Here is a 21,010-nt window from a genome sequence, read left to right on the forward strand (position 1 = left end):
TTCTAGACGGGAGGGGGTGGGGGGATGGGTTAGCCTGGTGATGGGTATTAAAGAGGGCACGTATTGAATGGAGCACTGGGTGTTATATGCAAACAATGAATCATGGAACACTACATCAAAAACTAATGATATAATGTATGGTGATTAACATAACATAATAAAATAAAATTTAAAAAAAAAAGCATTTGAACACTGCTCTTCCCAGAAGGGGACAACAGCAGGCAATGTAACAAGCAAGCATTTGAAGTTGGGCTCCCCTCCCCAAGTAACCATCATCCTGAGAAACTGTCTCAGAGATGTTTGGTTTTGTCCTCTAAATGGGGAACACATGCAAAAAATCATGAAGAGTGCCAGTCCGTAATCAGAAACAGGACTGTAGTTCTCCTGAGCATCACACCTGGAGAGACAACTGTTGCTTCCCCCACAGTCACTGCAAACCCAGGTTGGCCCCAAACTGACCTCCTCATCTCCCTGCTCACTCCCCAGATCTGCCTCTCCTCCTATACTGCGTCTCCTGTTTCACAGAACCTCCTACTTCTTCTGCCTCCTCCCTCCTTCCCACAGCCCCTTGAACCTGATTCTTTTACTTCCACTTCCTAAGTATCCACTGAATCCACCCTCTTCCGTCTTGGCCTGTTGACACTGCCTTGGTTTGGGCTTCCCCCTTCCTCCTAACTCGTCTCTCAGTGCTTCAGACCATCCTCCCTGCAGCCCCGGGAGTGGTCCAAGGGGCCAATCTGACCACATCACTCCCTGCCTACAACCTTTAAGTGGATAAAGAAATATTTCCTGCCCTAGCTTTGTTTTAGCTAACAATGGTTGAGGGCTCACACTACGTTCTGCTGCTGATCTTTCAAGGCCAGTCCATATCCCACTTCATTCATCCACCCATCCATCCATACATCCGTCCACCCATCCAATATACTGAAAGCCAGGGACTATGCCAGGTGTTTAACAGACATTATTTAATGTAATCTTCACAACAACGCGCTGGGGGAGCTACTATTATAATTCCCATTTTGCGAAAGAAAAAAACCGAGGCTCAGAGAGGAAGTTGCTCAAGAACATATTGGTGAGTTCTCAGGAGCAACATTCTAGCAGCTGTGATCTATTCCCCACCAAGGGGGAGGGCTTTGTGGAGAAGGCAGAGCCTTGGGTCGTAACTAAACTTTCAGCACACGGCCAGGCTGCCTAGTGTGGGGAACCTGGGGTGGAGGGGGGCACCGGGATCACTGAGGGGAGCCTCAGACCCCTCCCCCTTAATCCAGGACCAGGACAGAAACATCAAGGAGAGAAAGTGAAAGAGGACAGCTTCCCTTTCAGCCCCCATTCCTACCTGGTTCCAGATGACAATGAGGAGCTGCCCCTCTTCCCCCACCCTGCAGTATCCACGATGTCAGTGCCAACTCCAAGTTACCTGGCTTAGAAGGGGACCCACAGAACCAACCCCTCCTCCCCCTCCCGCATTACAGATGGGAAAAGTGAGACCTCGCCCAATACCTCAGCCTACAAAAGCCAGGATGAAAACCCAGTCCTCCCAGATTTGACCCAGTGCCCTGTCCGCCCTTCCTCCCTAGACATCTTTCCCAGGGAGCACCGACAGCCCGTGGCAGGGGAGCAGGAAAGGGGCCTTGGTGGTCACCTGGAACCCACCTGGGTTCTTGCCGGCTGGCCACTCCCCAGCTGTGTGAGTCAGGGAGGTCACTTCACATCTGTGTCCTCATCTGTACAATATGGGTATAGTGATACCAAGCTCACAGGGCTGATGAGACCTTCAGTGACTGAGACAGGCATGCAAAGCATCTGGAATATAGTGGGTGGTCAGTCAACCTCAAGCCCAGCTATGTTGTCCTCAAAGAACTTAGGGTGGCCAGGAACCCAGCCCGCCCACCACCCACGAACACAAAGGGCAGTATGAAAGCATCTTGGAAATACAGGTAAATGCTACGGAATCCTGGGAGCAGTCGTTTCTACCCATTAACAGCTGTTTGATAACCCAGACCCGACAAAGAGAAAACGGTAATGTGAACACACAGGAGCCAGGAGTGCCGGTTTGGAGTAGCGCTCACTATTGTCCCAGTGACCTCGAACCTGACCTTCCCCAAACACCGTGACTTGGCCAAAGGGCTTCTTCTAGAGGTCGGGTCTGCGGGCCGCCCACGAAGCGCGGAGTGGGTCGGGCTGCGAGGGCGGCTCGCGAGCCCGGGGGACCACCCCCTCCACCCCGCCACCCAGGCCGCCCCGCCCCGGGGCGCAGACTACAGCTCCCGGCATGCCCGTCGCGCGGTACCTGCCCGCCCCCAGCCGCCGCGCCCGGAGGATGCAGACGCCGGGGCGAGCCGGGAGGATGGAGGCCGGGGAGGCAGCGCCGCCGGCGGGGATGGGCGGCCGCGCGCCGGGCGGCTGGGGCAAGTGGGTGCGGCTCAACGTGGGGGGCACGGTGTTCCTGACCACCCGGCAGACGCTGTGCCGGGAGCAGAAGTCCTTCCTCAGCCGCTTGTGCCAGGGGGAAGAGCTGCAGTCGGACCGGGTGAGGCCCGCGCGGTGGGCGGCCGTCGGGGGCGGGGGGGGGCGGGGATCCTCTGCCCGCCGGAATCGGGGCTGGCCTGGCCGGGAACCCGGCTGGGTTTCTTTCCCAAGCGCCGGAGGCAGGAAGAACTGGCCAGAGGAAGGGAGGAGGAAGTGGATGGGAGAGTGAGGGATGTGCCCATTGCCGTGGCAACGGGACAACGCCAGGCCGCGGCCATTTGGAGCCTTCTGAGCACTGTTCTGGCCTCCTACCCCGGGAGGCTGGTGGATCGGGACTCTCCCTCTCCTTTAGGGCCTTCCCTCCTTCCCAAACGGGACTCCCACACTGGGGAAGGGAGTTGCTGAGGCTGCTTCCTCCGCCCTTTGGGGTGTGGGTGGCCTAGCAGTGCAGGGAGCTGGGTGGAGAAGTCCTGGGGTGCCTTCTGAGCTGGGCTTCATCAGGGAGGAGCCCTGGCCCGTCTGGCACCATTTCTGAGCTCCCATCCCGGCTCTGCTGCAAACTGCCTGCATGACCTTGGGTCGGACCCCTCCCTGCTCCAGGCTCAGCCTCCTGTCTGTAACCAGAGGAGGCTGGTCTGGAGGTGACCTCTAGGGCCCCCTCTCCCTCATTCCCTGACCCTCTGATGCTGTGACCTTGGGCAAGTCCCCTCACCCCTTGATGTCTCCGTTTTCCCCCTGTAGAGTTGTACGGATGCCCGCCCTGCCTCCCTGAAGGCCGTGCCTGTCCAATGAGGTAGCGCCTCCTTTGGAAACTTGTAAACATCCGACATCCCCAGAATGACTGGGGATCTGATGGAGATAGTGTAGGGTGGCTTCAGGGGAACAGCCTCTAAGAGGGACAATCACTGAACCTTCCTCTGGGTCGGGTGCCCCTCAGAATCCACTGGATGCTCACAATGACACCTAGTTATGGGAGAGCGGAGTTCGGCTCAGAGAGGCCAAGTCACTGGCCCAAGGTCACACAGTGAGGAAAAGTCAGAGGCAGGATTTGAACCTAGGTGTTTCTGACCCCAAAGCCTTTCTGCCCCAGCATGCCCCTTTGTTGCAGGGAAGAGCAGACTCTGCGTTCTCCCTCCCTCCAATCCATACTTCAGTGGGGTGGGGGGAAACCTCACTCTCCTCTCATGGCCTGTTCCCCTCATCTCCATAGGATGAGACTGGGGCCTACCTCATTGACCGTGACCCCACCTACTTTGGGCCCATCCTGAACTTTCTCCGGCATGGCAAGCTGGTGCTGGACAAGGACATGGCTGAGGAGGGTGAGTTGGGCCGGGGGGCTGGCTGGGACCTGCCTCCTAGCCCTGCCCTCTGCAGTCTGCCAGAGCCTTCCATCGGAGGTCCAAAGTCATTTCTCCCAGTTGGGGGGTGGGGGGACATTTAACTTCCCTGTTGCCTGCCTCCTCATCCCTGAAAAGGCTGAATCTCAAGGCTTCTGCCTGGACTGAGCCTCGGGGCTCTGCCGAGCTGACCAGCCTGAGCTTTTGCTGAGTGCCAACAGAGAGGTAGAAGATAGAGGGAGCCAGTGAGGCCGGCCGCCTCTGTTGGGGGCAGGGATGCCTTTTCTCCTGACCTCCTGGGAAGCCAGGTGTGAACGGGGCGGAGATGGGCATGGGAGGAGGAGGTCTGGCTCTCTCTCTGTGGGTGATCCAGTATCTCAGATGCCTGGTGAGGTCTGGCAGTCAGCAGGTGGGTGGAGCAGGTGACTCTTCCCCAAATCTAGCAGCCTCTGTCGCCCAGCTGGTTGCGGGTGGAGGTGGGGGAGGGGAGCCTGCTCCCCAGCAGGGGTCTGGTTCCCCTGGGGCCTGGGCAGCTGAGGCCCATAGATGCCCATTTCTGGCCCCAGCAGATAGGTGCGGAAGCCATGCCTGAGAGAATATCCTCTTGGCAAAGCCTCAGCCAGGAGCAGGGACTATAGTCAGGGCCAAGTCAACTCTTCCTTGGGGCCCAGGGCGTGGCTCTGGGTCAGCTGACCCAGCCAGGCCAGCTTGGACATGTCACTTCTCCTTTCTCCACTGTGTGTAGAAATTAGGGGTGGTGAGAGCATGTTCTGGGACAACAGGTGTCCTGAGGCCCAGTGCTTGTACCCCGTGGGCGTCTAGCACAGCCCATCCTTCCTCACTCGGGGCCCACGGTCTCCCTTCCTGACCCGCTTGGGACGTGGTCATCTCGAGGCCAAGTAGCTCCCCAGTGGGCTAGGGCTTCACCCTCAGAACGCACCGTGGGCACCAGCCCGGCCGCTTTCGGGCGGCTCCTCGGAGCACAGATAGCCAGGGCCCAGGAGCTGGGCCCGCGGGGAGGGGAGGGGAGCACTCCAGCTGAGTCCCAGCTGATGTCTGTCTCAGGTGCTGGGTTTCTCCCAGTTCTGCCCCTCCCAGCACCTCAGACGGGGCCGGGGCCCCCACTGAAGGGGCCGGAGGACCTGGGAAGAGATTTACTGGCTGTGTGACACCAAGAAAGTCACTTACGCCTCTGTGCCTCCAGGCCCCCATCTATGAAATGGGGTGACAGGAGCACCCGCCTTCCCAAGCTGCTGTGAGGGTAAAAGGAACGAATACAAGTCCGTCACTTAGCGCAGCACCCGGCACTGAGGACCCGTGATGCCACGTTAGCCAGCTGTCTGTCATCTGCAGGGCTCACGAGGTGAACTCAGGCAGCAACACTCAGCGGCCGCGTCCTCTGTGTCAGGTGCTGTGTGGGCACCTGGGACAGCAGGGTCCATCAGACATGAGCCCTGTCCTCAGGAGGCCCAGAGGCCTGTCAAGGAAAGGACCAGAGGCGTCCCTGCCCTGTACAAACTTAGGGGAATCGAAAGGTGTGGGGCCACTCCCTTTCACTGGCAAGGTGACTCACTTAGTCTCCGAGACTCTCAGTTCCCTCAGCTGTGTAGGGACAATAATGCCTGCTTCCCCATGTCCCCGGGGCTCATGATGAGCACGGGAGGGGCTTTGCACACTGTAGGGTGGGGGAGAGGCAGGGCACAAAGATGATGCATTTATAATGGGCTCTGAAGTCAGAGGAGCTTGAATTTGGATCCCAGCTCTGCCACTTACTGGCCGCGTTGCCTTAGACAGCTGCTTCTCTTTCCAGCCCTCAGTTTCCCCAGTTGTTCAGTGGAGGCAGTGAAGGTCCCTACTTCTAGTGCTAAGAATGAACTGCAGGAGAGAACATAAAATGCTTGGCCCAGTACCCGCACTGAGCATGTGCTTCAGAAACGGGAGCATGTGATAGGGGGCCGCCAAGGTCCTTCTCGTGGTGGCGTTACTAGGCTCCAGTCCCAGCAAGCCTCTGCCTCTTGCCAGCCCTAGAGCAGCCCCCAGATGAGGGCCCTGGCAGGTGTCCCTAGGTCACCAGGCTCAGCACAGCAGGGATGCAGGGCCGGTTGGGGGGCAGCATCTCACCCCTTCCACAGAGGGTGTGGGACCCAAGGAAGGAAACGTCCCCTCCTGCTTGAGCCCTGAACTCAGAGATGCTCATCACCGCCCATGACTGGAGTGGGAGTGGGTGTGGAGCCAGAGGGGACAAGCGGAGAAGAGGAGAGGGCACAGGGGCCACCGAGTGACCCGGGGGCTGCCCCATCCGTGCCAGGTGTCCTCGAGGAAGCCGAGTTCTACAACATTGGCCCGCTGATCCGCATCATCAAAGACCGGATGGAGGAGAAGGACTACCCGGTCACACAGGTCAGGAGCGGCAGACCAGCAGGGCAGTGGGAACGGAGGCCGGGGCAGGTGGGGGGAGGCGGGAGGAGGCATGAGAGAGGTGGGGAGGCCAAGCTAGCCTGTAAAGGGAGGCTGTGGTCCAGCTCCCGGGCTGCCCAGCGAAAGCCCCAGCCTGGGAGAAGCACGCTGGGTTCTGTCCCTGATGCGGCTCTGTTCACGGTGTGACCTTGGGCCCATCACGCTGCTCCTCTGGACCTTGATTTCCCCTTGTGGAATATAGAGGTGCTGAGACCTGCACTCTTCCCTTCCTCACAAGCAAAATGGGGTCCGTGTGGAGGGACGGGGGCCCTGTGGGGGCCGTGCAGGATGAGTAAATGATCCATTCTGTGGGGTCAGGTAGTACCCTGGTGGGCAGGGCACGAGCTGCTGGGGTTCACATTTCTGAGCTTGGGCCCTGAGCCCTGAGCCCAGTCTGTAGGAGGAGACGGAGGGATTCTCTGGCCACCCTGGGGGAGACATGGGTGCGGGCGGGCGGGCAGGTGGTGAGGCACCATCTCTCCCAGCCCCAGGAGATTGAAGTGGGGAGGCTCCATGTCGTCCTTCCTACCCCCTTGTATCGCCCGTGTTCCGGCGCTGCCACATTTAAGCTAGGTGGCCGTGGGCAAGTAAGACCCCCTCGGAGCCTCAGTGAAAATCCCATAACCCCTAGGGTTTGTGGAAGGATTAAGTGATCCTGCAGGTCGGGTGCCTGGCACGTAGGGGGTACTCAGGACGTGGCTGCCACCTTCCCTGGCCGCCCCTGCCCCTCCTCCTCTCCTTCTCAGGGTATGTGGTGTGGGTGGGGAGAGAAGGAGCCGGGGGGATGACAGGTGCGTCTGCCCCTCCCGTGGGTGTCCTCCACGTCGCCTCTCCGCCTGCAGGTCCCTCCCAAGCACGTGTACCGCGTGCTGCAGTGCCAGGAGGAGGAGCTCACCCAGATGGTCTCCACCATGTCCGACGGCTGGCGCTTCGAGCAGGTGCGCGGGGGCCCTGGGGCCACACTGGAAACCCCTGAGCTTCCGGGCAAGGCGGGCTCTTCCGTTCCGCGGCCCCAGGCTTGGGTTCCCCGCCCGAGCCCCCCAGCTGTCTCGCCGACCCAGGTTTCGGAAGGGCCACACGGGGCCACAGGGCGGCTCTAGGCATCCTCTCTGGGGGCGGGGGTCTACACAGCAGTGCGAGCGAGTCTCTGGCCCCCAAACGACAGCTTGGGGGCAAGGAGACCAGAGCCACATGAGCAAGCGGGCTCCCCCTCGGGTCAGCACCTCCTGTGACATGCACAGGTGCAGCTCCCAGGGTCCCTGCATGCGACAGGCCACATCACGGCCTCGCCACGTCTGGGAAGTCCAGGCAATGGCTTCCCACGAGGATTCGTAGGGAGCGATCGTCCCCTGGTCCACGTGCAGTTCACGTAGCAGGAGACACTTATCACAAGTGGTGTTGGCCTTGCCACGCAGCTCGGGGCGCACCTCTCAGGTTTCCAGAGGAACCGAGCCAGCAAGTTCACCCAAGGGCAAATGTGTCCGGAGTGAAGGAAAAGGGTTCAGCTAGCCCTTTCTCTGCGCCCCCCCATAGCTCCTTGCCTGTGGAGGTTGAAGAAGGGAGAAGGCCCGGTCTCTCCAGGATGGAGGAACAGGCCCCATCCGGGAGCCAGAGGCCTGGATCCACCACTTACGTGCCACGTGACCTTGAGCTAGTTGAATCTCCTCTCTGGGCCTCAGTTTCCTAATCCGTGATGTGGGCCAATAGTGCTCCCTTCACAGGACTGTCGTGAAGATGGGAAGGGCCACTGATAAAGTCCCTAGCCGAGGGTAGGACTTGAGACACTGGAGCCAGCCAGCATCATGCAGACTATCAGTCTGGAAGTCTACAAGATTCCAGAGAGGACTCGGGATCCTGGGTTCTAATCCCTGTTCCACCACCTCTTCAAGCCCTGTCTGCCAGAGGGGCTGATGGTTTTCACTTCCTGTCTGGTGAGGGTTCCTGGGGGCTGAATGTCATGCACAGGGCCTTGTGGTTGTGGTTAAGCACAGGGAACCCCAGAACAAAGGTGGTGCTGCTCTTGAGAGCCTACGGGAGTCTTTGGCAATTGCATGGGCTCTCAGAGGCTGGGCTGACAGCTCAGGGGCCGCTGCTTATCGGCCCTCTGGCCTAAGGAATGGACAACGTGTTCTACCTCTGCTTCCAAGAACGAACAGAATATTCTTTGGGGCCCCATCATGCCAACCCTACCCTACAACTTGGTTCTGGGGCTGCTTCAGCTACATCTGGGACGAAGGGGGACAACCTGCCCATCATTGGCCTCCACCTGCTTTTAGAAAATGGCCTCTAGGTCTGGGGCTGGGGTGAGGTGGGGAGCAGCAAAGATAAGGCAGCCTTTTTCCAAGGAACCCCCCGCCCCAGGCTTGGCTGGACCTGGAAGCAGACCTGACGCCTAGGTGGGGGATCGGGAGCAGACTCTGACTTCCTATGGAAACTCGGGGCTGGGCCTGAACGGGAACAGCAAGATCAGGACATAAGTTGGTATCTTGACCAGTGCTGATGTCAGTCCCCCTTCCCTGCTGGCCGCCTTCACCCCAGCCTGTCATCTTTCTGCCCATGCTCCGCCAGCTGGTGAACATGAGCTCCTCCTACAGCTATGGAAGCGAGGACCAGGCAGAGTTCCTGTGCGTGGTGTCCAAGGAGCTCTATAGCTCCCCGCACGGGCTGAGCTCGGAGTCCAGCCGCAAAACCAAGGTGAGCCCCCAACCTCAGCTTCCCTCCCCCTCCCCCCCGCCTCCCTCCCCCTCCCTGCCCTCCACCTAGCCATCCCTGCTTCTTCCTTCCTCCTGCCGCACACACATAACCACCCAGTCACAGCCAGTGCCATCCATCCCATGCCACCCATGGTCCCATCTGCTCACGCCGGCTACCCAGGCCCAGGCGGGGGGGGGGGGGGGGGAGAGAAGTGAAATGGGATCATCCCTAGGGCACAGCAGGAAGGGACCTAGATGCCGTTTGAAAGGGGCTCTTGAAACCAGGGGTGTGGGCACCTTGGACAAGCCTCAGCCCTCTTGGCCCCCCCGTCATATTCTCTGAGAACTGAGGGTAGACCACGTCCTCTCCGTGGTGCCATCAGGCTTAGAACTTCTGGGATCCAAATGGCCAGTGTATTTCCCAGAGGCCAGTAAATGTCCCCAGCCTGGTCTGGGCCAGGGCAGAGAAGCCAAATCTGTTAATCCTGCCCCTTTCCTGGGCCCCTTCCTCAGGTGCTCTGCAGGAGGGGGGTCAGGAACCCCATGGGGCCCAGCCATGTGTTTCTGGCCCTGGCCTTTGAGGCAGCAACAGCCGGGCCGTGGGGAGGGGGCTGAGCAGCGGTCCTGCCACCCTGAACCCAGAGCCAGTCAGAGGCCTCGAGGGCCATTGGGCAGGGCCGATGGGGCAGGGCAGCAAGCCAGGCGGGGAGGAAGGGAGTCCATTCCTCCTCAGGGCCTGTCCCTGTGCGTTGGAGACTTATGGCCCCTGGCTTCCTGTCTGTCTGTCTGCCTCCCCGACCTGTGACTTCCCCTGCCCGCCCCACCCCCATCAGGGCCATCCCCTATCAGTGGCTGGCACCGCCTTGCAAGGGTGCCGAGAGCGAGCCCACTGCTCCTGCCTCCCTGGGAGCCGGTGGAGGGCATCCCAGATGTGGGTGGTGTCTGCCCTGGGCCTTCCCTGGCCTCATTTCTACTCTGGGTCCTCCTAAAGTGAGGCCTTCCCAGGTGCCCCTCGAGGCGACCCTGGCCACACACCCACCCGCCCCTCTTCCGCCCCTCCCCTGAGGGCCTTGCTCGGTGTGACAGCAGCCAGACTGATCCCGGAGGCCCCAGCAGGGCCCCGTTCTCGGCCCTTCCTCCAGTCCCTTCCCAGGCTCCCAGGGGCCTGCACAAGAGGCCGCAGCTTCCCCCGCCTCCGGGGCCCCGCCCTCCCTTCGCCTTGCCCGCCCGCCCTGAGGTGGGGGGCCCCGGGGGCGGGGGGACAGCCGCCAGCAGGCCCTGGCCCCTTGCTAGCTGTCCACTCTTTCTTCCCTGGGTGCGCCGCCGGTCCACAGAGCGCCGAGCAGCAGCTGGAGGAGGAGCGGCGGCAGGTGGAGCAGGTGCAGGTGGAGGCAGATGCACAGGAGAAAGGTGCAGCCACCCCCCGAGGGGAATGATTGCTAATCCAAGCCGGAGCCTCCCGCCCGCTGCCCCGCTGGAGCCAGCTGCACAACCCCGGGGGCCGGGGCCTGCGGGGGGAGGCCGGGCCGCCAGGGCTCTCGCTCCGCCGCGCGCCGGCCGCCTCACCTGCATAACCCTTCCTTCTCTCACTTCTCTTTGCAGCCCTGTCATCTCAGGAGCCCGCTAACCTTTTCTCCCTCCCACCACCGCCTCCTCCTCCTCCGCTTCCCGCCGGAGGCCCTGCCTCATCTCCACCCACCTCTTCTTCCTCCTGGATCTCATCTGCACCCTGCCTCTTCCCTCTCTGCCCCTGCCCGGGTTTCCTCTCCGCCTGCTCGCACCTCCCTCCCGGGGCCGCCCCGGGCCCGGCCTCCCGCGCCCTGCCCCCGGGCGCCCCGGCCCCGCCTCCCCGAGCGCCCCGGCCTGGGCGGGGGGGGCCCGGCCGCCGGCGCCGCCTCTCCTCCGGGCCCGCCTGCCCCGCCGCCGCCGCCGCCGCCGCCGCCGCCGCCGGGCTCCGCTGAGGGGCCGGGCCGCCCCGCCCACAGCCTCCCCTGCTCGCCTCCTCCTCACCTCTCCTCCTTGCAGGTTCCCGTGCGCACCCCTCAGAGCCGAGGCCGCGCTGGCCGTGAGGGCTCCTCCTCGGCCCCTCGCCCGCCCCCCAGAGCCGCCATCCCTGGTTTGTAGCCTTGGCGGAGCTGGAGGGAGGGCGGAAGCCAGGAGGGGGCGCGTCTCCTGTTCCTGGCCCTGAGCCTGGCAGCTCGGCCGACTTGCTCCCCTCACCTGTTTTTGGCCTTGGGTGCGAGGCTCTGAGAGGAGAGGAAAGTCGGGCGGGCCGGCCTCGTTCCCAGCCGTCCGTCAGCACCAGAGCTCCAGAGCCGGGCTGGGAAGGAGGGAGGGGAAACCCGGCATCACAGCCTCCCCGCCAAGGGGGTTCCCTGACTCTTGGGGGCAGTAGGGGGCGGGGAAGGACGGCCAGCCTTGGATTCCCTTGGCCTACAAGGAATCAGCCAGAGCTGGCTAAGGATCGGGGTGTCACAGAAAAAAGTCCTGGCCAGCTGCCCCCAAGCCCCTACTCAATCTTGTCTGCCTGCTGTGTGACCTTCAGCAAGTCACTGTCCCTGTCTAGGCCCTAGTTGCCCCTGAAATGGGGACAGACAGCTGCTGTCTGTGACCTTTTGCCTGAGACAGCAGGGACCTGGCCTTGACAGCCCCCTGGCCAGAGTCGTGGTGACTCTGGCCTCCGAGGCAGCCCCCACCCAACCCAGGGTGGGGCATGGGGTTCCCGGATGGGCGAGCCGGGTCCCCTTCCTGCTCCCCCTCCTCGGCTCTGAATTCACCTTCTCTGGGCCTCAGCCCCCCACCCTCTTCTCAGAAGGGAGCCTGTGACTCACCTACCTCTTTCTCTCTCCCTCTCTTCCCTGCCCCTCCCTCCATTTCAATCTCCTCTCTGCCCTCCCCTGGCCTTGCCTCACCCCTCCTCACTGGCCCCACCCTCTCTTCCCCCTCCTGGTGTTCTGACCACCCTCCCACCCGTCCCCCTCCCCCTTCCCCCTCTTATTTTCTAGCTGTTACAAGCCAGAGGCACCCGGATGTGAGGCCCCAGATCACCTCCAGGGACTTGGGGTTCCGAACTGAAATCCTTTATTTTTGTACCTCGGGGTGGGCCCCCGGCTCCAGGCAGAGGAAGCACCCTCCCCCCTGCCACTTCTGTCTACACCTGGGGGGCTTTGATTTCCTCCCGCCTCTGGGGCCCTCTCAAGGCCCGAGGTGGGCCCTGGGACCCCTAGGCAGAGCCGCCTGTGTGTGGCCCAAGTGTGGCTCTGTCCAGCTGTGTTTCCCACACCCCCATGGCCCCTCCCCCAGGTCCCCCAGCTGCATGAACGATACCCTCCCCCCTGACCCAGTCACATCTCCTCCCTGAGCCTTAGTCTCCTCGTCTGTCAAATGGGCTCACTCTCCCCGCCGCCACCACCTACCTCACAGGGTTGTTGTGAGGTTACAAAGAGGAGCAAGGTCCCAGAAAGCCCTGGGGAAGTGTACAAAGCACCAGACTGGAGGGTGGCCTTCCCTTCACCCTTCCCTCGGAGGGGGAGGACCTGCTCAGCCCCAGATGGAGATTCAGGTATTGATGGGGCGAAGGGTGTGGGGGTTGGCCTTGTGGGGAGAAGAGGGAGGGTGACCCAGCCTTCACCTTGGCTCCTCCCACCCGTCCGCACTGCTGGCTGCAGAGGGCCCTGGCCAGGAGGGGCCAGGAGGGGGCAGGCGGGGGCTCAGCAGGGGCAGGGGGCCATTCAGGAACTAGTGCTAAGGGCCAGGGGGACACTCCTCCCTTTGCCCAGGGGAGAGTCTGGGGGTAGCAGGGGCTGAGCAGGAGCCCCCTCCTGCATTTAGGATCCCCCAGGCTGTGTCCAACCCCGCCATGTAATAAAGCCTGAAGAAACAGCCGCTGGGCTGCCTTCCTCTCTTCCTCTGGGCCACTTTCAGGGACGGGGCTGAACTCAAGGTGGGGTCAATGACTCATAGGTAGTGGGGCTTTTTCCAAAAGCCCGGGGACCCTGCCCTGCGGTCACTCTCCCGTGTATTGGGGGAAGGAGGTCCTGGCTCCATCCTCTGCCCCGTGGCCCAACACTAAGGGCACCAACTCTGCCTTGCTGGGAGAACTTTGGCAGGTGGCTGCCCTCTCTGGGCCTCAGTTAACTCATCTGTGAAGGGAAGGGTTGGACCAGGTGACTTCCAAGGCCCAGCCCCTGGAGCCATGCAGGTCTCTTCCTGCCTCTGGGCAGCCCTAGGCTAGCTGGGGGATGCTGAGGGGATAGGGGGCTCCCGGAATCAGGACAGCAGGGCCCCCCACTTCCCAGCCTCACCCCACCATTCCCGTGGCCCTTTGCTCCAGCCTCTGCTGCACCCTAAACCCACCCTGGGCCACACCTTCTGCTTCCTGTGACTTTTCGTGGTCCCCTCCACCCCTCCCTATCACTGCCGCCCGTCTGCCCCAAGTCCCAGGAAATAGAAACGCCCGGGCTCCCGCTCCACCTTCTCTCTGAGTCCGCTGGACTGTGGGCTTCAGCAGGGCCTCCCACCCCACCCTGCCTGGCCAGTCCCGTTACCTACCTTGTCCGGCTAAGTGCCTACCGTACTCCCCTGCCCCCGCATCTTAGCGCTGCTAGGGACACCCCGGCAAAGCAGGGGTCCCTTAGGCAGAGCCCCTCCCCTGGGCCAGGTGAGGCTCCCCTGCTCCACTCAAGCCTGGGGGGCCCTCGCCACTCCCCTTGAGACATTCGGCTCGCTGGACTGACCTCACATTCTGTATCCAACTTTGTAAAAAGTCACCGGGAGGCTTGTTAAAAGAACAGATTGTCCACCCCTACCCACCCCCCCCAATTCTGACTAAGACTGGGGTAGGGCCTACGAATTTGCATTTTAGCGGGCGCCCAGCACTGCATCTGCAGGCCTCTGTGAGAAGCCAGCGAGGCTACCGGGTGGAATACTGTAACATCCTGCCCCCACCCAGAGCTTCCCCCCACCCCCGCCAGTGTCTGCTTGGTCTGCTCCATCTCCTCCATCTCCCCCCTCCATGTCCCCCCGCAGGCGGGCCCAGCAGACAAGCCATCTCATGCACCAGGCCCTTGGACTGGATGTGCATGCCAGAGCCCTGACTTTGAAATCCCCCCCATATCCTGAGGCTCCCCTTCCTTCTCCCAACTAGGCTTCAAGGAAGACTTGTCTGCACTCCCCACTTCCTTACCTCCCCCGCCGCATCCAGAGGGCACCAGCGGCCCTCCCTGACCGCTCCCACTTGGTTGCTAGGGTTCCACCCCCCAGCTCCCCTCCGGCTCTGCCCACACCCCTCAGCCTCCCTTGTGGGCCCCCATCTGTAGTGTCTGTCTCCCCGCCTCTTCAGTCTTCCCACTCACCTTCTGCAGAGGGGCTCTGGAATCCCTCCTCCAGACCTCAAGCCCCGCCTACCTCCTGCACACCTCCCTCCCAGAGGCATCCAAGCTCTGGCACCTCCTCAGAGCCTTTCCCTCCCCAGGTGCCCCAGGCCAGGCAACAGGTCCTCCACTGGCCCGGTGGATCAGGACGGACCCCTGGGAGTGGTCCTGGGTGACTCCTCCCTCACTCAACCCCCAGCCGCTAAGGCACCTGGAGGACACTGAGGGTCCTTCAAGTGCATCCCTGCTGCCCGGCTCATTAGATCCCCTTCCTCTCCCTCCTGGAGTTGAGCAGCGGCCTCCTCAGGGCCTCCCTGCTTCCCACTCCCTCTGCACTCATGCCTCCACACCGGGGCCCCTGATCCTTCTAAAGTGCGAATCCACTCGTGTCGCTCCCCTGCTCTAGAGCCTTCTTCTGTGGCTCCCAGAGCACCCAGCATCAAGTCCTTAACTCCAAATTCTTTGTCATCTGATCTCAGTTTGCTCCTCTCTCAACCTCTGTGTAACTCAGAACAGCTCACCAATATGCCGTGTTCTTTTGGGACTTACACCTTTGCACATGCTGTTCCCCTCCCTGGAATGCCCTGCCCCACCTTGGCCACCTTTGGGCCGCAACTCAAGTCTCACCTCCTCCAGGCAGCCTTCCCTGACTTCCCGAGTTCCAGGCTACCCCAAAGCCCCTTCACACTGGATTGTCATCCCCACCCCTCCTGAGATCAGGAGCTGAGTTCTGTGCATCTCTGTGGCCCCAGCGCAGTGGTTGGCACGTAGCGGGAGACTGATGGCTTGCTGAATGAAGGATCCCAAGAAAGCAAAGGGAGTGTCACGCTGAGAAGGGGTGGACTGGGAACCAGGAGGCGGGGCTTCCACACCAGGCTTCACTATGAACCCGCTGGTGTGATCCTGAGGATGGCTCCGCCCCTCTGCCTCAGTTTCCTCCCAAGCTTGCAGACGGAGCCTATCACTCGACCCATCCTTCTGATCCAAGGGGGTCACCAAACCACCTCCTTCTTAGGGTTGCTCCTGGGACCTGAGCAACCGCGCTGGAGGTCACCCCTGCCCCCACTGCCCCCACCTTGGCCTTCTAGACATTTGACCAACAGGCTGAGCAGGAAGCAGAGTCTGCTCAGTCAAGAGTGTGGGGTTGATGCTCCGGGCCCCGTTCAAACCCCACAGCAGGGCCTCAGATCAAACGGCTTTATTCCTCAGGGCAATGGAGCTCACTTCCAGGTGTGAGTGGGCAGTGGAGGCCCAGGGGACAGGTAGGGGTGGGGTGAGGACCCTAGACCCGGGGCTCCCCCCACCCTTTGGCTTATGGTGGCAGCTGGCCCACTTGGCTGGCTGCAGGGCTGTGGGGCCCCTCCTTGGGGGTGCCTCCCATCCCCACCCCTCAAGTTCACAGGCTGAATCTGCTCTCTGCATTGGCGGAGGGGAGCTCAGACACCCCTATTGGGACCCGGAAGCCCCATTATCACTGCTGAACCATTCCCCGCCCTCCCCCCCGCCCAAGTCAGCAGCAGAAGAAGGAGAAGGAGGAGAGAGGATCAGGAGGCAACAGGGCTGGATGTGAACCCCTCCAGCTGGGCCTGCTGACCATCCAGGCTCTGGGGTGCAGGGGGAGTCCACCACCAGCTGATGGATCTTCTCCTACTGTTGCCCTCCCTGGGGCAGATGTCAGGGAGCAGGTTGGGGGACGACGGGATGCTACCTCCTGCCTCCACGAGGCCCCCCTGCTGCCCCCAGAATACTTGTTCCCCTGCCCAGTGGGTGCCCCGGACTCTCTGAGTCCAGGAGGTGGGTCCCAGCTCTGCAGGGAGGGAAGCTCCTCAGGTCAGCACCTGCTGGATCCAGCCAATCACTCCTGTGATGCGGGTGTAGACACCAAAGTAGTTGGGCCGGCCACAGCCCAGGCCCCAGCTGACCAGCCCCGCCAGGAACCAGCGGCCACTGGGCTCCTTGCACACCAGTGGACCTCCCGAGTCGCCCTGAAAGGGGGAGAGGAGAGACAGGTCTGCATCAGGGTAAGCTGGGGGTCCTGACTACTGGGAGTCTTCCAGGTGACAAGAGGCTCTTGGGAAGTCTTCTGCCTCCCCTGCTCCTGATCAGTGGAGAGAGCCCAGAGCAGCCCTGCCGGTCCTTCCACAGGTCCTGGCTGTCGTGGAAGAGTACACGTGTGTCCCAACTCCTCTCTGCCTCCCTTTTGTGGGCTCCTTCCATTCCTAGCTCCTGTGTCCCTTTGGGTAAAGCGCCTTGCTTGGCAGGGGGCAGAACTGGGTTTGAGCCTTAGACCTGCCCACCGCAGCTCTCTTGTGCTCTGGGGCCTGCAACTTGGTGCAGGTCCCTCCACCTCCCCGAACCTCAGTTTCCCTATTGGTAAAGTTGGGACAGCCATCCCGGCCTTGCTGGGAGGCCGTGGGGCTTCAGCAGGCTAGCATGAGCAGAGGGCCAGGCCTTGCACGATGTGAGTGCCGCCCGCCCGCCCTCCCTCCCCCCTCTCAGCCACCCACCCCCAAGGCGTCACCTGACAGGCATCCTTCTTGCCCTTGCGGTAGCCAGCGCACAGCATGCGGGGTGTCACCTGGTAGCGATAAGCCTCGCTGCACAGGTCCTGCGGGATCAGCTGCACGTCCACCTTCTGCAGACCATTGCTGGTGGGGCCTGCCCGGTGGGGTCGGGGGCAGAAGGCAGAGATGAGAGTGGACTCTTCCTTCCACTTTTCCCCTTGCAGCTCGGAAGCCCCTCTTCATCTCTCCTGCTCTGCCCGCCCCCTACCCCTCCGCCTCGCCTCACCGTCACTCTGTTCTGGCCCCTCGTGGCCCACGGGGACAGAGTCCCCACCCAAAGCCTATCTGGATAGTGTCCTTCTCCCTGCCGCCCCTCCTGCTTGAGGCCTCTTGGCCAGTGCCCCCTTGTTCTGTGACAGTCCCTGGGAGATTTTTGCAGAGCACACATCTGACCCTACACTCTCCTCCTAAAATTCATCAGTGTCTCCCCACTGTCCAGCCCAGGGCTGTGCCAGGGCCCCCCAGGGAGGGCCCCCAGGGAGCTTCATTCCACACTGTGCCTGGTCCCACCCCAAGATCTGGTCTGTTTGGCTAGGGTGGGACTCAATGTTGGTGTTTTTCTGGAAGCCCTCAGTTGGTTTTAAAGTGCAGGTCAGGCAAACTCCTGGCTCAAGCTCCTTACAACGGCCAATGAGGCCGTCCTGTCCTTCCCGCCAGTCCTCATCCACTTCCGCCTGCCCCCAGCTCCCCTCTGGTGCAGGGTGTTCTCGAGACTCCCCAGGTTGCCACCTGTACGCTTAACGGGAACACCTCTCTCCCCCACGTGGACACCGCTGACTTGTCCTCCCAGCCTTGGCTTAGCCAGCCCCTGTCCGGAAGCCTCCCTGACCCCACCTGGCTAGGCCCCTCCTCTGGGCTGCACCTCCCCACCCATGTCAGCTCTAAGCACTGTCTCCCCCAAGAATGTTCTCTTTTCATCCCTATAGCCCATCTTTGCCCAGCTCGAGGCCTGGCATACAGTAGGTGCTCATAAATGTGTCCTTGAATGAGTGAGCAAATGAACCAATCCTTGCTTTACTGCTATCCTCCATCATCCCCTTGAACAAGTCACTTCTCATCTGAGCCTCAGTTTCCCCATCTATAAAGTACCTCTACAGTCCTGCCTGCCTCCAGATTGTAAATCACTGTCCCCATCTTTAAAGCCACCCTCTTTAAGGGTGCAGGGCATGGCTGTGGTTATGCTGGCCTGGGCCTGCCTGTATTCACAGAACAGACGTGGCCCCTAGGGATGGTGAGTTTAGGTGGGAAGGGGAGAGGCCCCCTGCTTCAGGGGCAGTAGCAGGAATAGCAGGGCTCTGGGGTCAGGCAGTCCTCGGTGCCAGTCCCTGTTCCAACCCTCTCTGGCTGGGCGACTTGGAAGAACTGCTAAAATGGGACCATAATTCCCAGCCTTAGGGGTATTGGGTGGATTAAATGAGACCACGTTCCCTAAAATCCAACCTCCATGTAGAAAGTCATCTGTGCCCAAGGAGCAGAGGTTGGAGCTTGCCCGTGGGCTGTTGGGTTCCTAACCTGCCCCATCACTTCACACATATCCCGCAAGGTAACCTCCCACGCCCTCTGTTCCCTTTAAACGCACGTTCTGGAAGGAGGGAAGGGCCCGGAAGGCAGGAGCCACCCGCTATAGTAAAAGCTTGTTTTCTTCTGTGACATCCAACCCGGGTTGATCCCAGCACCAGAGGGCCCCTGGGGTAGAGCCCTGGGGCCCCTCGCCTGGCCCCCTCCAGGCTCGGAAGCCTCGGGAGGTGGACCGCACCCCACTTCCCCTGATCTGCCCTCCAGCAGCCCAGCCGGCTCACCGCCCTCGCGCAGGGCACCCCAGCCCGTGATCCAGCAGTGCAGGCCCGGCTCGAAGAAGTGGGAGTGTGCGGGCAGGCAGACGGGTTGCACGGCGGCCGAGCGCACCACCGGGTGGTCGAGCTGCAGCAGGGCCACGTCGTAGTCGTGGCTGTCCTCTTCGTGGTAAGGGTGCAGGAGCAGGCGGTTCACCTTGAAGGACACCTCGCCCGGCCAGCGGGAGCTCTGCCACACCTTGCCCAGGAACACCGTCCACAGCGCGGGGGAGGCCATGCTGTGGGGGGGGGGGGGTGCGCGCTCAGCCGCCGCCTCTCTCATCCCAGACCCGTAGGCTAGCCGGCTCCCCCACCAGCGACCCCGGCAGTCACACCCGTCCCTTCCCCACTCTGGAAAGCCGACTGCTGGGCAGTGGTACAGTCAGCGACGCTGGCGCCGGAGTCCACCTGCCCAGGTTCCAGTCCCAGCTTTATCCCTCCCTAGATACGTGTGTGCTTCTCTACGCCTCAGTCTCCTCGTCTTCTACTCCTAGGTTACTGGGGGGAACTCAGTAAGACTGTACATGTGCCAGGCAGTGGCAAACAGTCCTCTCCTTTTTGTCTGTGCACCTTACAGATGGGGCTGCTGTGAGCTTACGGAGACCTGCTGGTCCGCCCTGGGAGGGGGTGGGCCTTGAGTATGCAACAATCAGCCGAGACGGGGTGGCGAAGACCCCTGCATGCCAGGTCAGCGCCCAGGGCTTGCTTTACCTCACGGGCCGCGGGGAGCCGGGGAAGCAGTGAGAGAGTGAGGTGGTCAGACTGCACCCAGAAAGAGCACCCAGGCCCCTGGGGAGGGGATGCAAAGCGGAGCCAGGCTCTGGGCTGGCCCGAGGTGCTGGGGGTGTGTGGACAGGCAGCGGCTGAGGATTGGTCCAGCGCCCCGAGAGCACTTGCTGTCTGGCTCTGGATGTAAAGGGCATGGGGTGGGGTGCCGTGGTGGCTCCTGGTCTTTGGCTGGGGATAATGTGGACCCGGGACAGAAAAGGAGGTGTTGGAGGGGAGTCCAGGACTGGTGGGGCCTAGGAGATGGAATGCTGCCAGCCGACCATGTGGATGGAGATGTCTGGGGGGCTGGGTGGGATGTCCCTTCTTGGAGGCTTCTTGGGCCCCACTCACCAGGTCACAGACACCTGGCAGAGGGGGGGGCATGGCCTATGGCCAAGTGGGGCAGTTCTGTTCTCTGCTGTACCCCTAGGGTCTGGCACAGCTCCCTAGTAGGAGCACGATACATATTGCTGAATGGCTGAGTGAATACAGGAATGAATGAGTGAATGAATCACTAACCCAACTTAAAGCAAGATTTCAAAAGCAGGGCAGGGAGGTTGAGCAACCTTTCCAGGGCATGGACTATGTTCATGGTGGAGCCAGGACTGAACCCAAGCGTTCAAACAGCAAGTCTGATGGGCTTCCCACCACCCTTCCCTCCTGCTTGGATCTCAGACCCACTGTCCCTGCCTGCCAGGCCTCCCCTCCCCTCTCCCATCTCTTGTGGTCTCGGGCCCCACGGCCCCCGCTCACCTGTCCTCCTGGAAGCAGTGGGCAGCTGTTATCACCCAGCGGTCAGCGATGAGCGCCCCCCCACAGATGTGTCGGCCCCGAACCTGGAGGCTGGCCTGCCAGGGCCACTCACCCTCTGAAGACACGGCCCCGCCCACTATGCGGCCGGAGGGGCCCTGGAGGCCACAGTCTGGCGGCGCGGGGAGGGACAGGGACAGCCAGCAGCCAGTGAGGAATGGACACAGAGAGAGACGGAGAAAGGGAGGCAGAGAGGAAGGCCAAAGGAAAGATGGAGGGGGATGGGAAAGAGAATGAAGGAGAGGCAGGACCCAGAGTGGGTGCAGAGGCGGGACAGAAAGAGACAAAGTGAGCTCTCCCTCAGCTTCCCAGTGCGGCCCCTCCCTCCCTCCCACACTCAGGGCCCTGCAGGTAGAGAGGGTCCTCTGCCCCCACCCCCCGCCCCTGTTGGCTCACCACAGTGCCACTCGTCGGAGCCGTCCCTGCAGTCGGGAAGCCCGTCACACTGCGGGTTGGGCTTCTTCACGCAGCTGTGGTCCTCACACTGGAAGGTGAACGTCCCACAAGGCACCCCTGGGGGAGAGGGGGTAGGGGCAGGGCATGGAGGGTGGGTCCCTGAGCCCCAGGGAGCCTCCAAAACAAGGCCCAGGGAAGGTGGAGCCTGGAAGAGGCCAGGAGGAGACTGGGGAGGGATCCCTTGAGCACACTGAAGGGTCCCCCAAGGCTCCTGTAGGGTCTCCTAAAAAGGCAGGCCATGTCCCTTCACCC

General features: G+C 61.8%; 2 protein-coding genes across 2 annotated transcripts in view; one reads left to right on the forward strand and one right to left on the reverse strand.

Annotated features, from left to right (window-relative positions):
• The first annotated feature begins 2,257 nt into the window (after positions 1 to 2,257).
• Positions 2,258 to 12,272, forward strand: KCTD17 (potassium channel tetramerization domain containing 17). Its single transcript, XM_081822408.1, is given in 10 exon segments — positions 2,258 to 2,530; positions 3,680 to 3,788; positions 6,115 to 6,206; positions 7,106 to 7,201; positions 8,832 to 8,957; positions 10,291 to 10,366; positions 10,982 to 10,996; positions 10,999 to 11,051; positions 11,053 to 11,072; positions 11,962 to 12,272. Coding segments are annotated over 10 exon segments (915 nt in total). The 5' UTR covers positions 2,258 to 2,272; the 3' UTR covers positions 12,032 to 12,272.
• A 3,239-nt stretch (positions 12,273 to 15,511) lies between these two features.
• TMPRSS6 (transmembrane serine protease 6) overlaps positions 15,512 to 21,010 on the reverse strand; it is a 31,366-nt gene continuing 25,867 nt past the window's right edge. The window contains exons 13-17 of the mRNA XM_081822409.1: positions 20,699 to 20,815; positions 20,246 to 20,414; positions 18,692 to 18,963; positions 16,850 to 16,986; positions 15,512 to 16,313 (exon numbers count right to left, since the gene is read on the reverse strand). Coding sequence (XP_081678535.1) covers positions 16,155 to 16,313; positions 16,850 to 16,986; positions 18,692 to 18,963; positions 20,246 to 20,414; positions 20,699 to 20,815 — 854 coding nt within the window. The 3' untranslated portion in view covers positions 15,512 to 16,154. The remainder of the gene's footprint in view (positions 16,314 to 16,849; positions 16,987 to 18,691; positions 18,964 to 20,245; positions 20,415 to 20,698; positions 20,816 to 21,010) is intronic.

This window comes from Leptonychotes weddellii, chromosome 5, assembly GCF_054177405.1.
Source record: "Leptonychotes weddellii isolate Sample4059 chromosome 5, ASM5417740v2, whole genome shotgun sequence".
Classification (NCBI taxonomy): domain Eukaryota; kingdom Metazoa; phylum Chordata; class Mammalia; order Carnivora; family Phocidae; genus Leptonychotes; species Leptonychotes weddellii.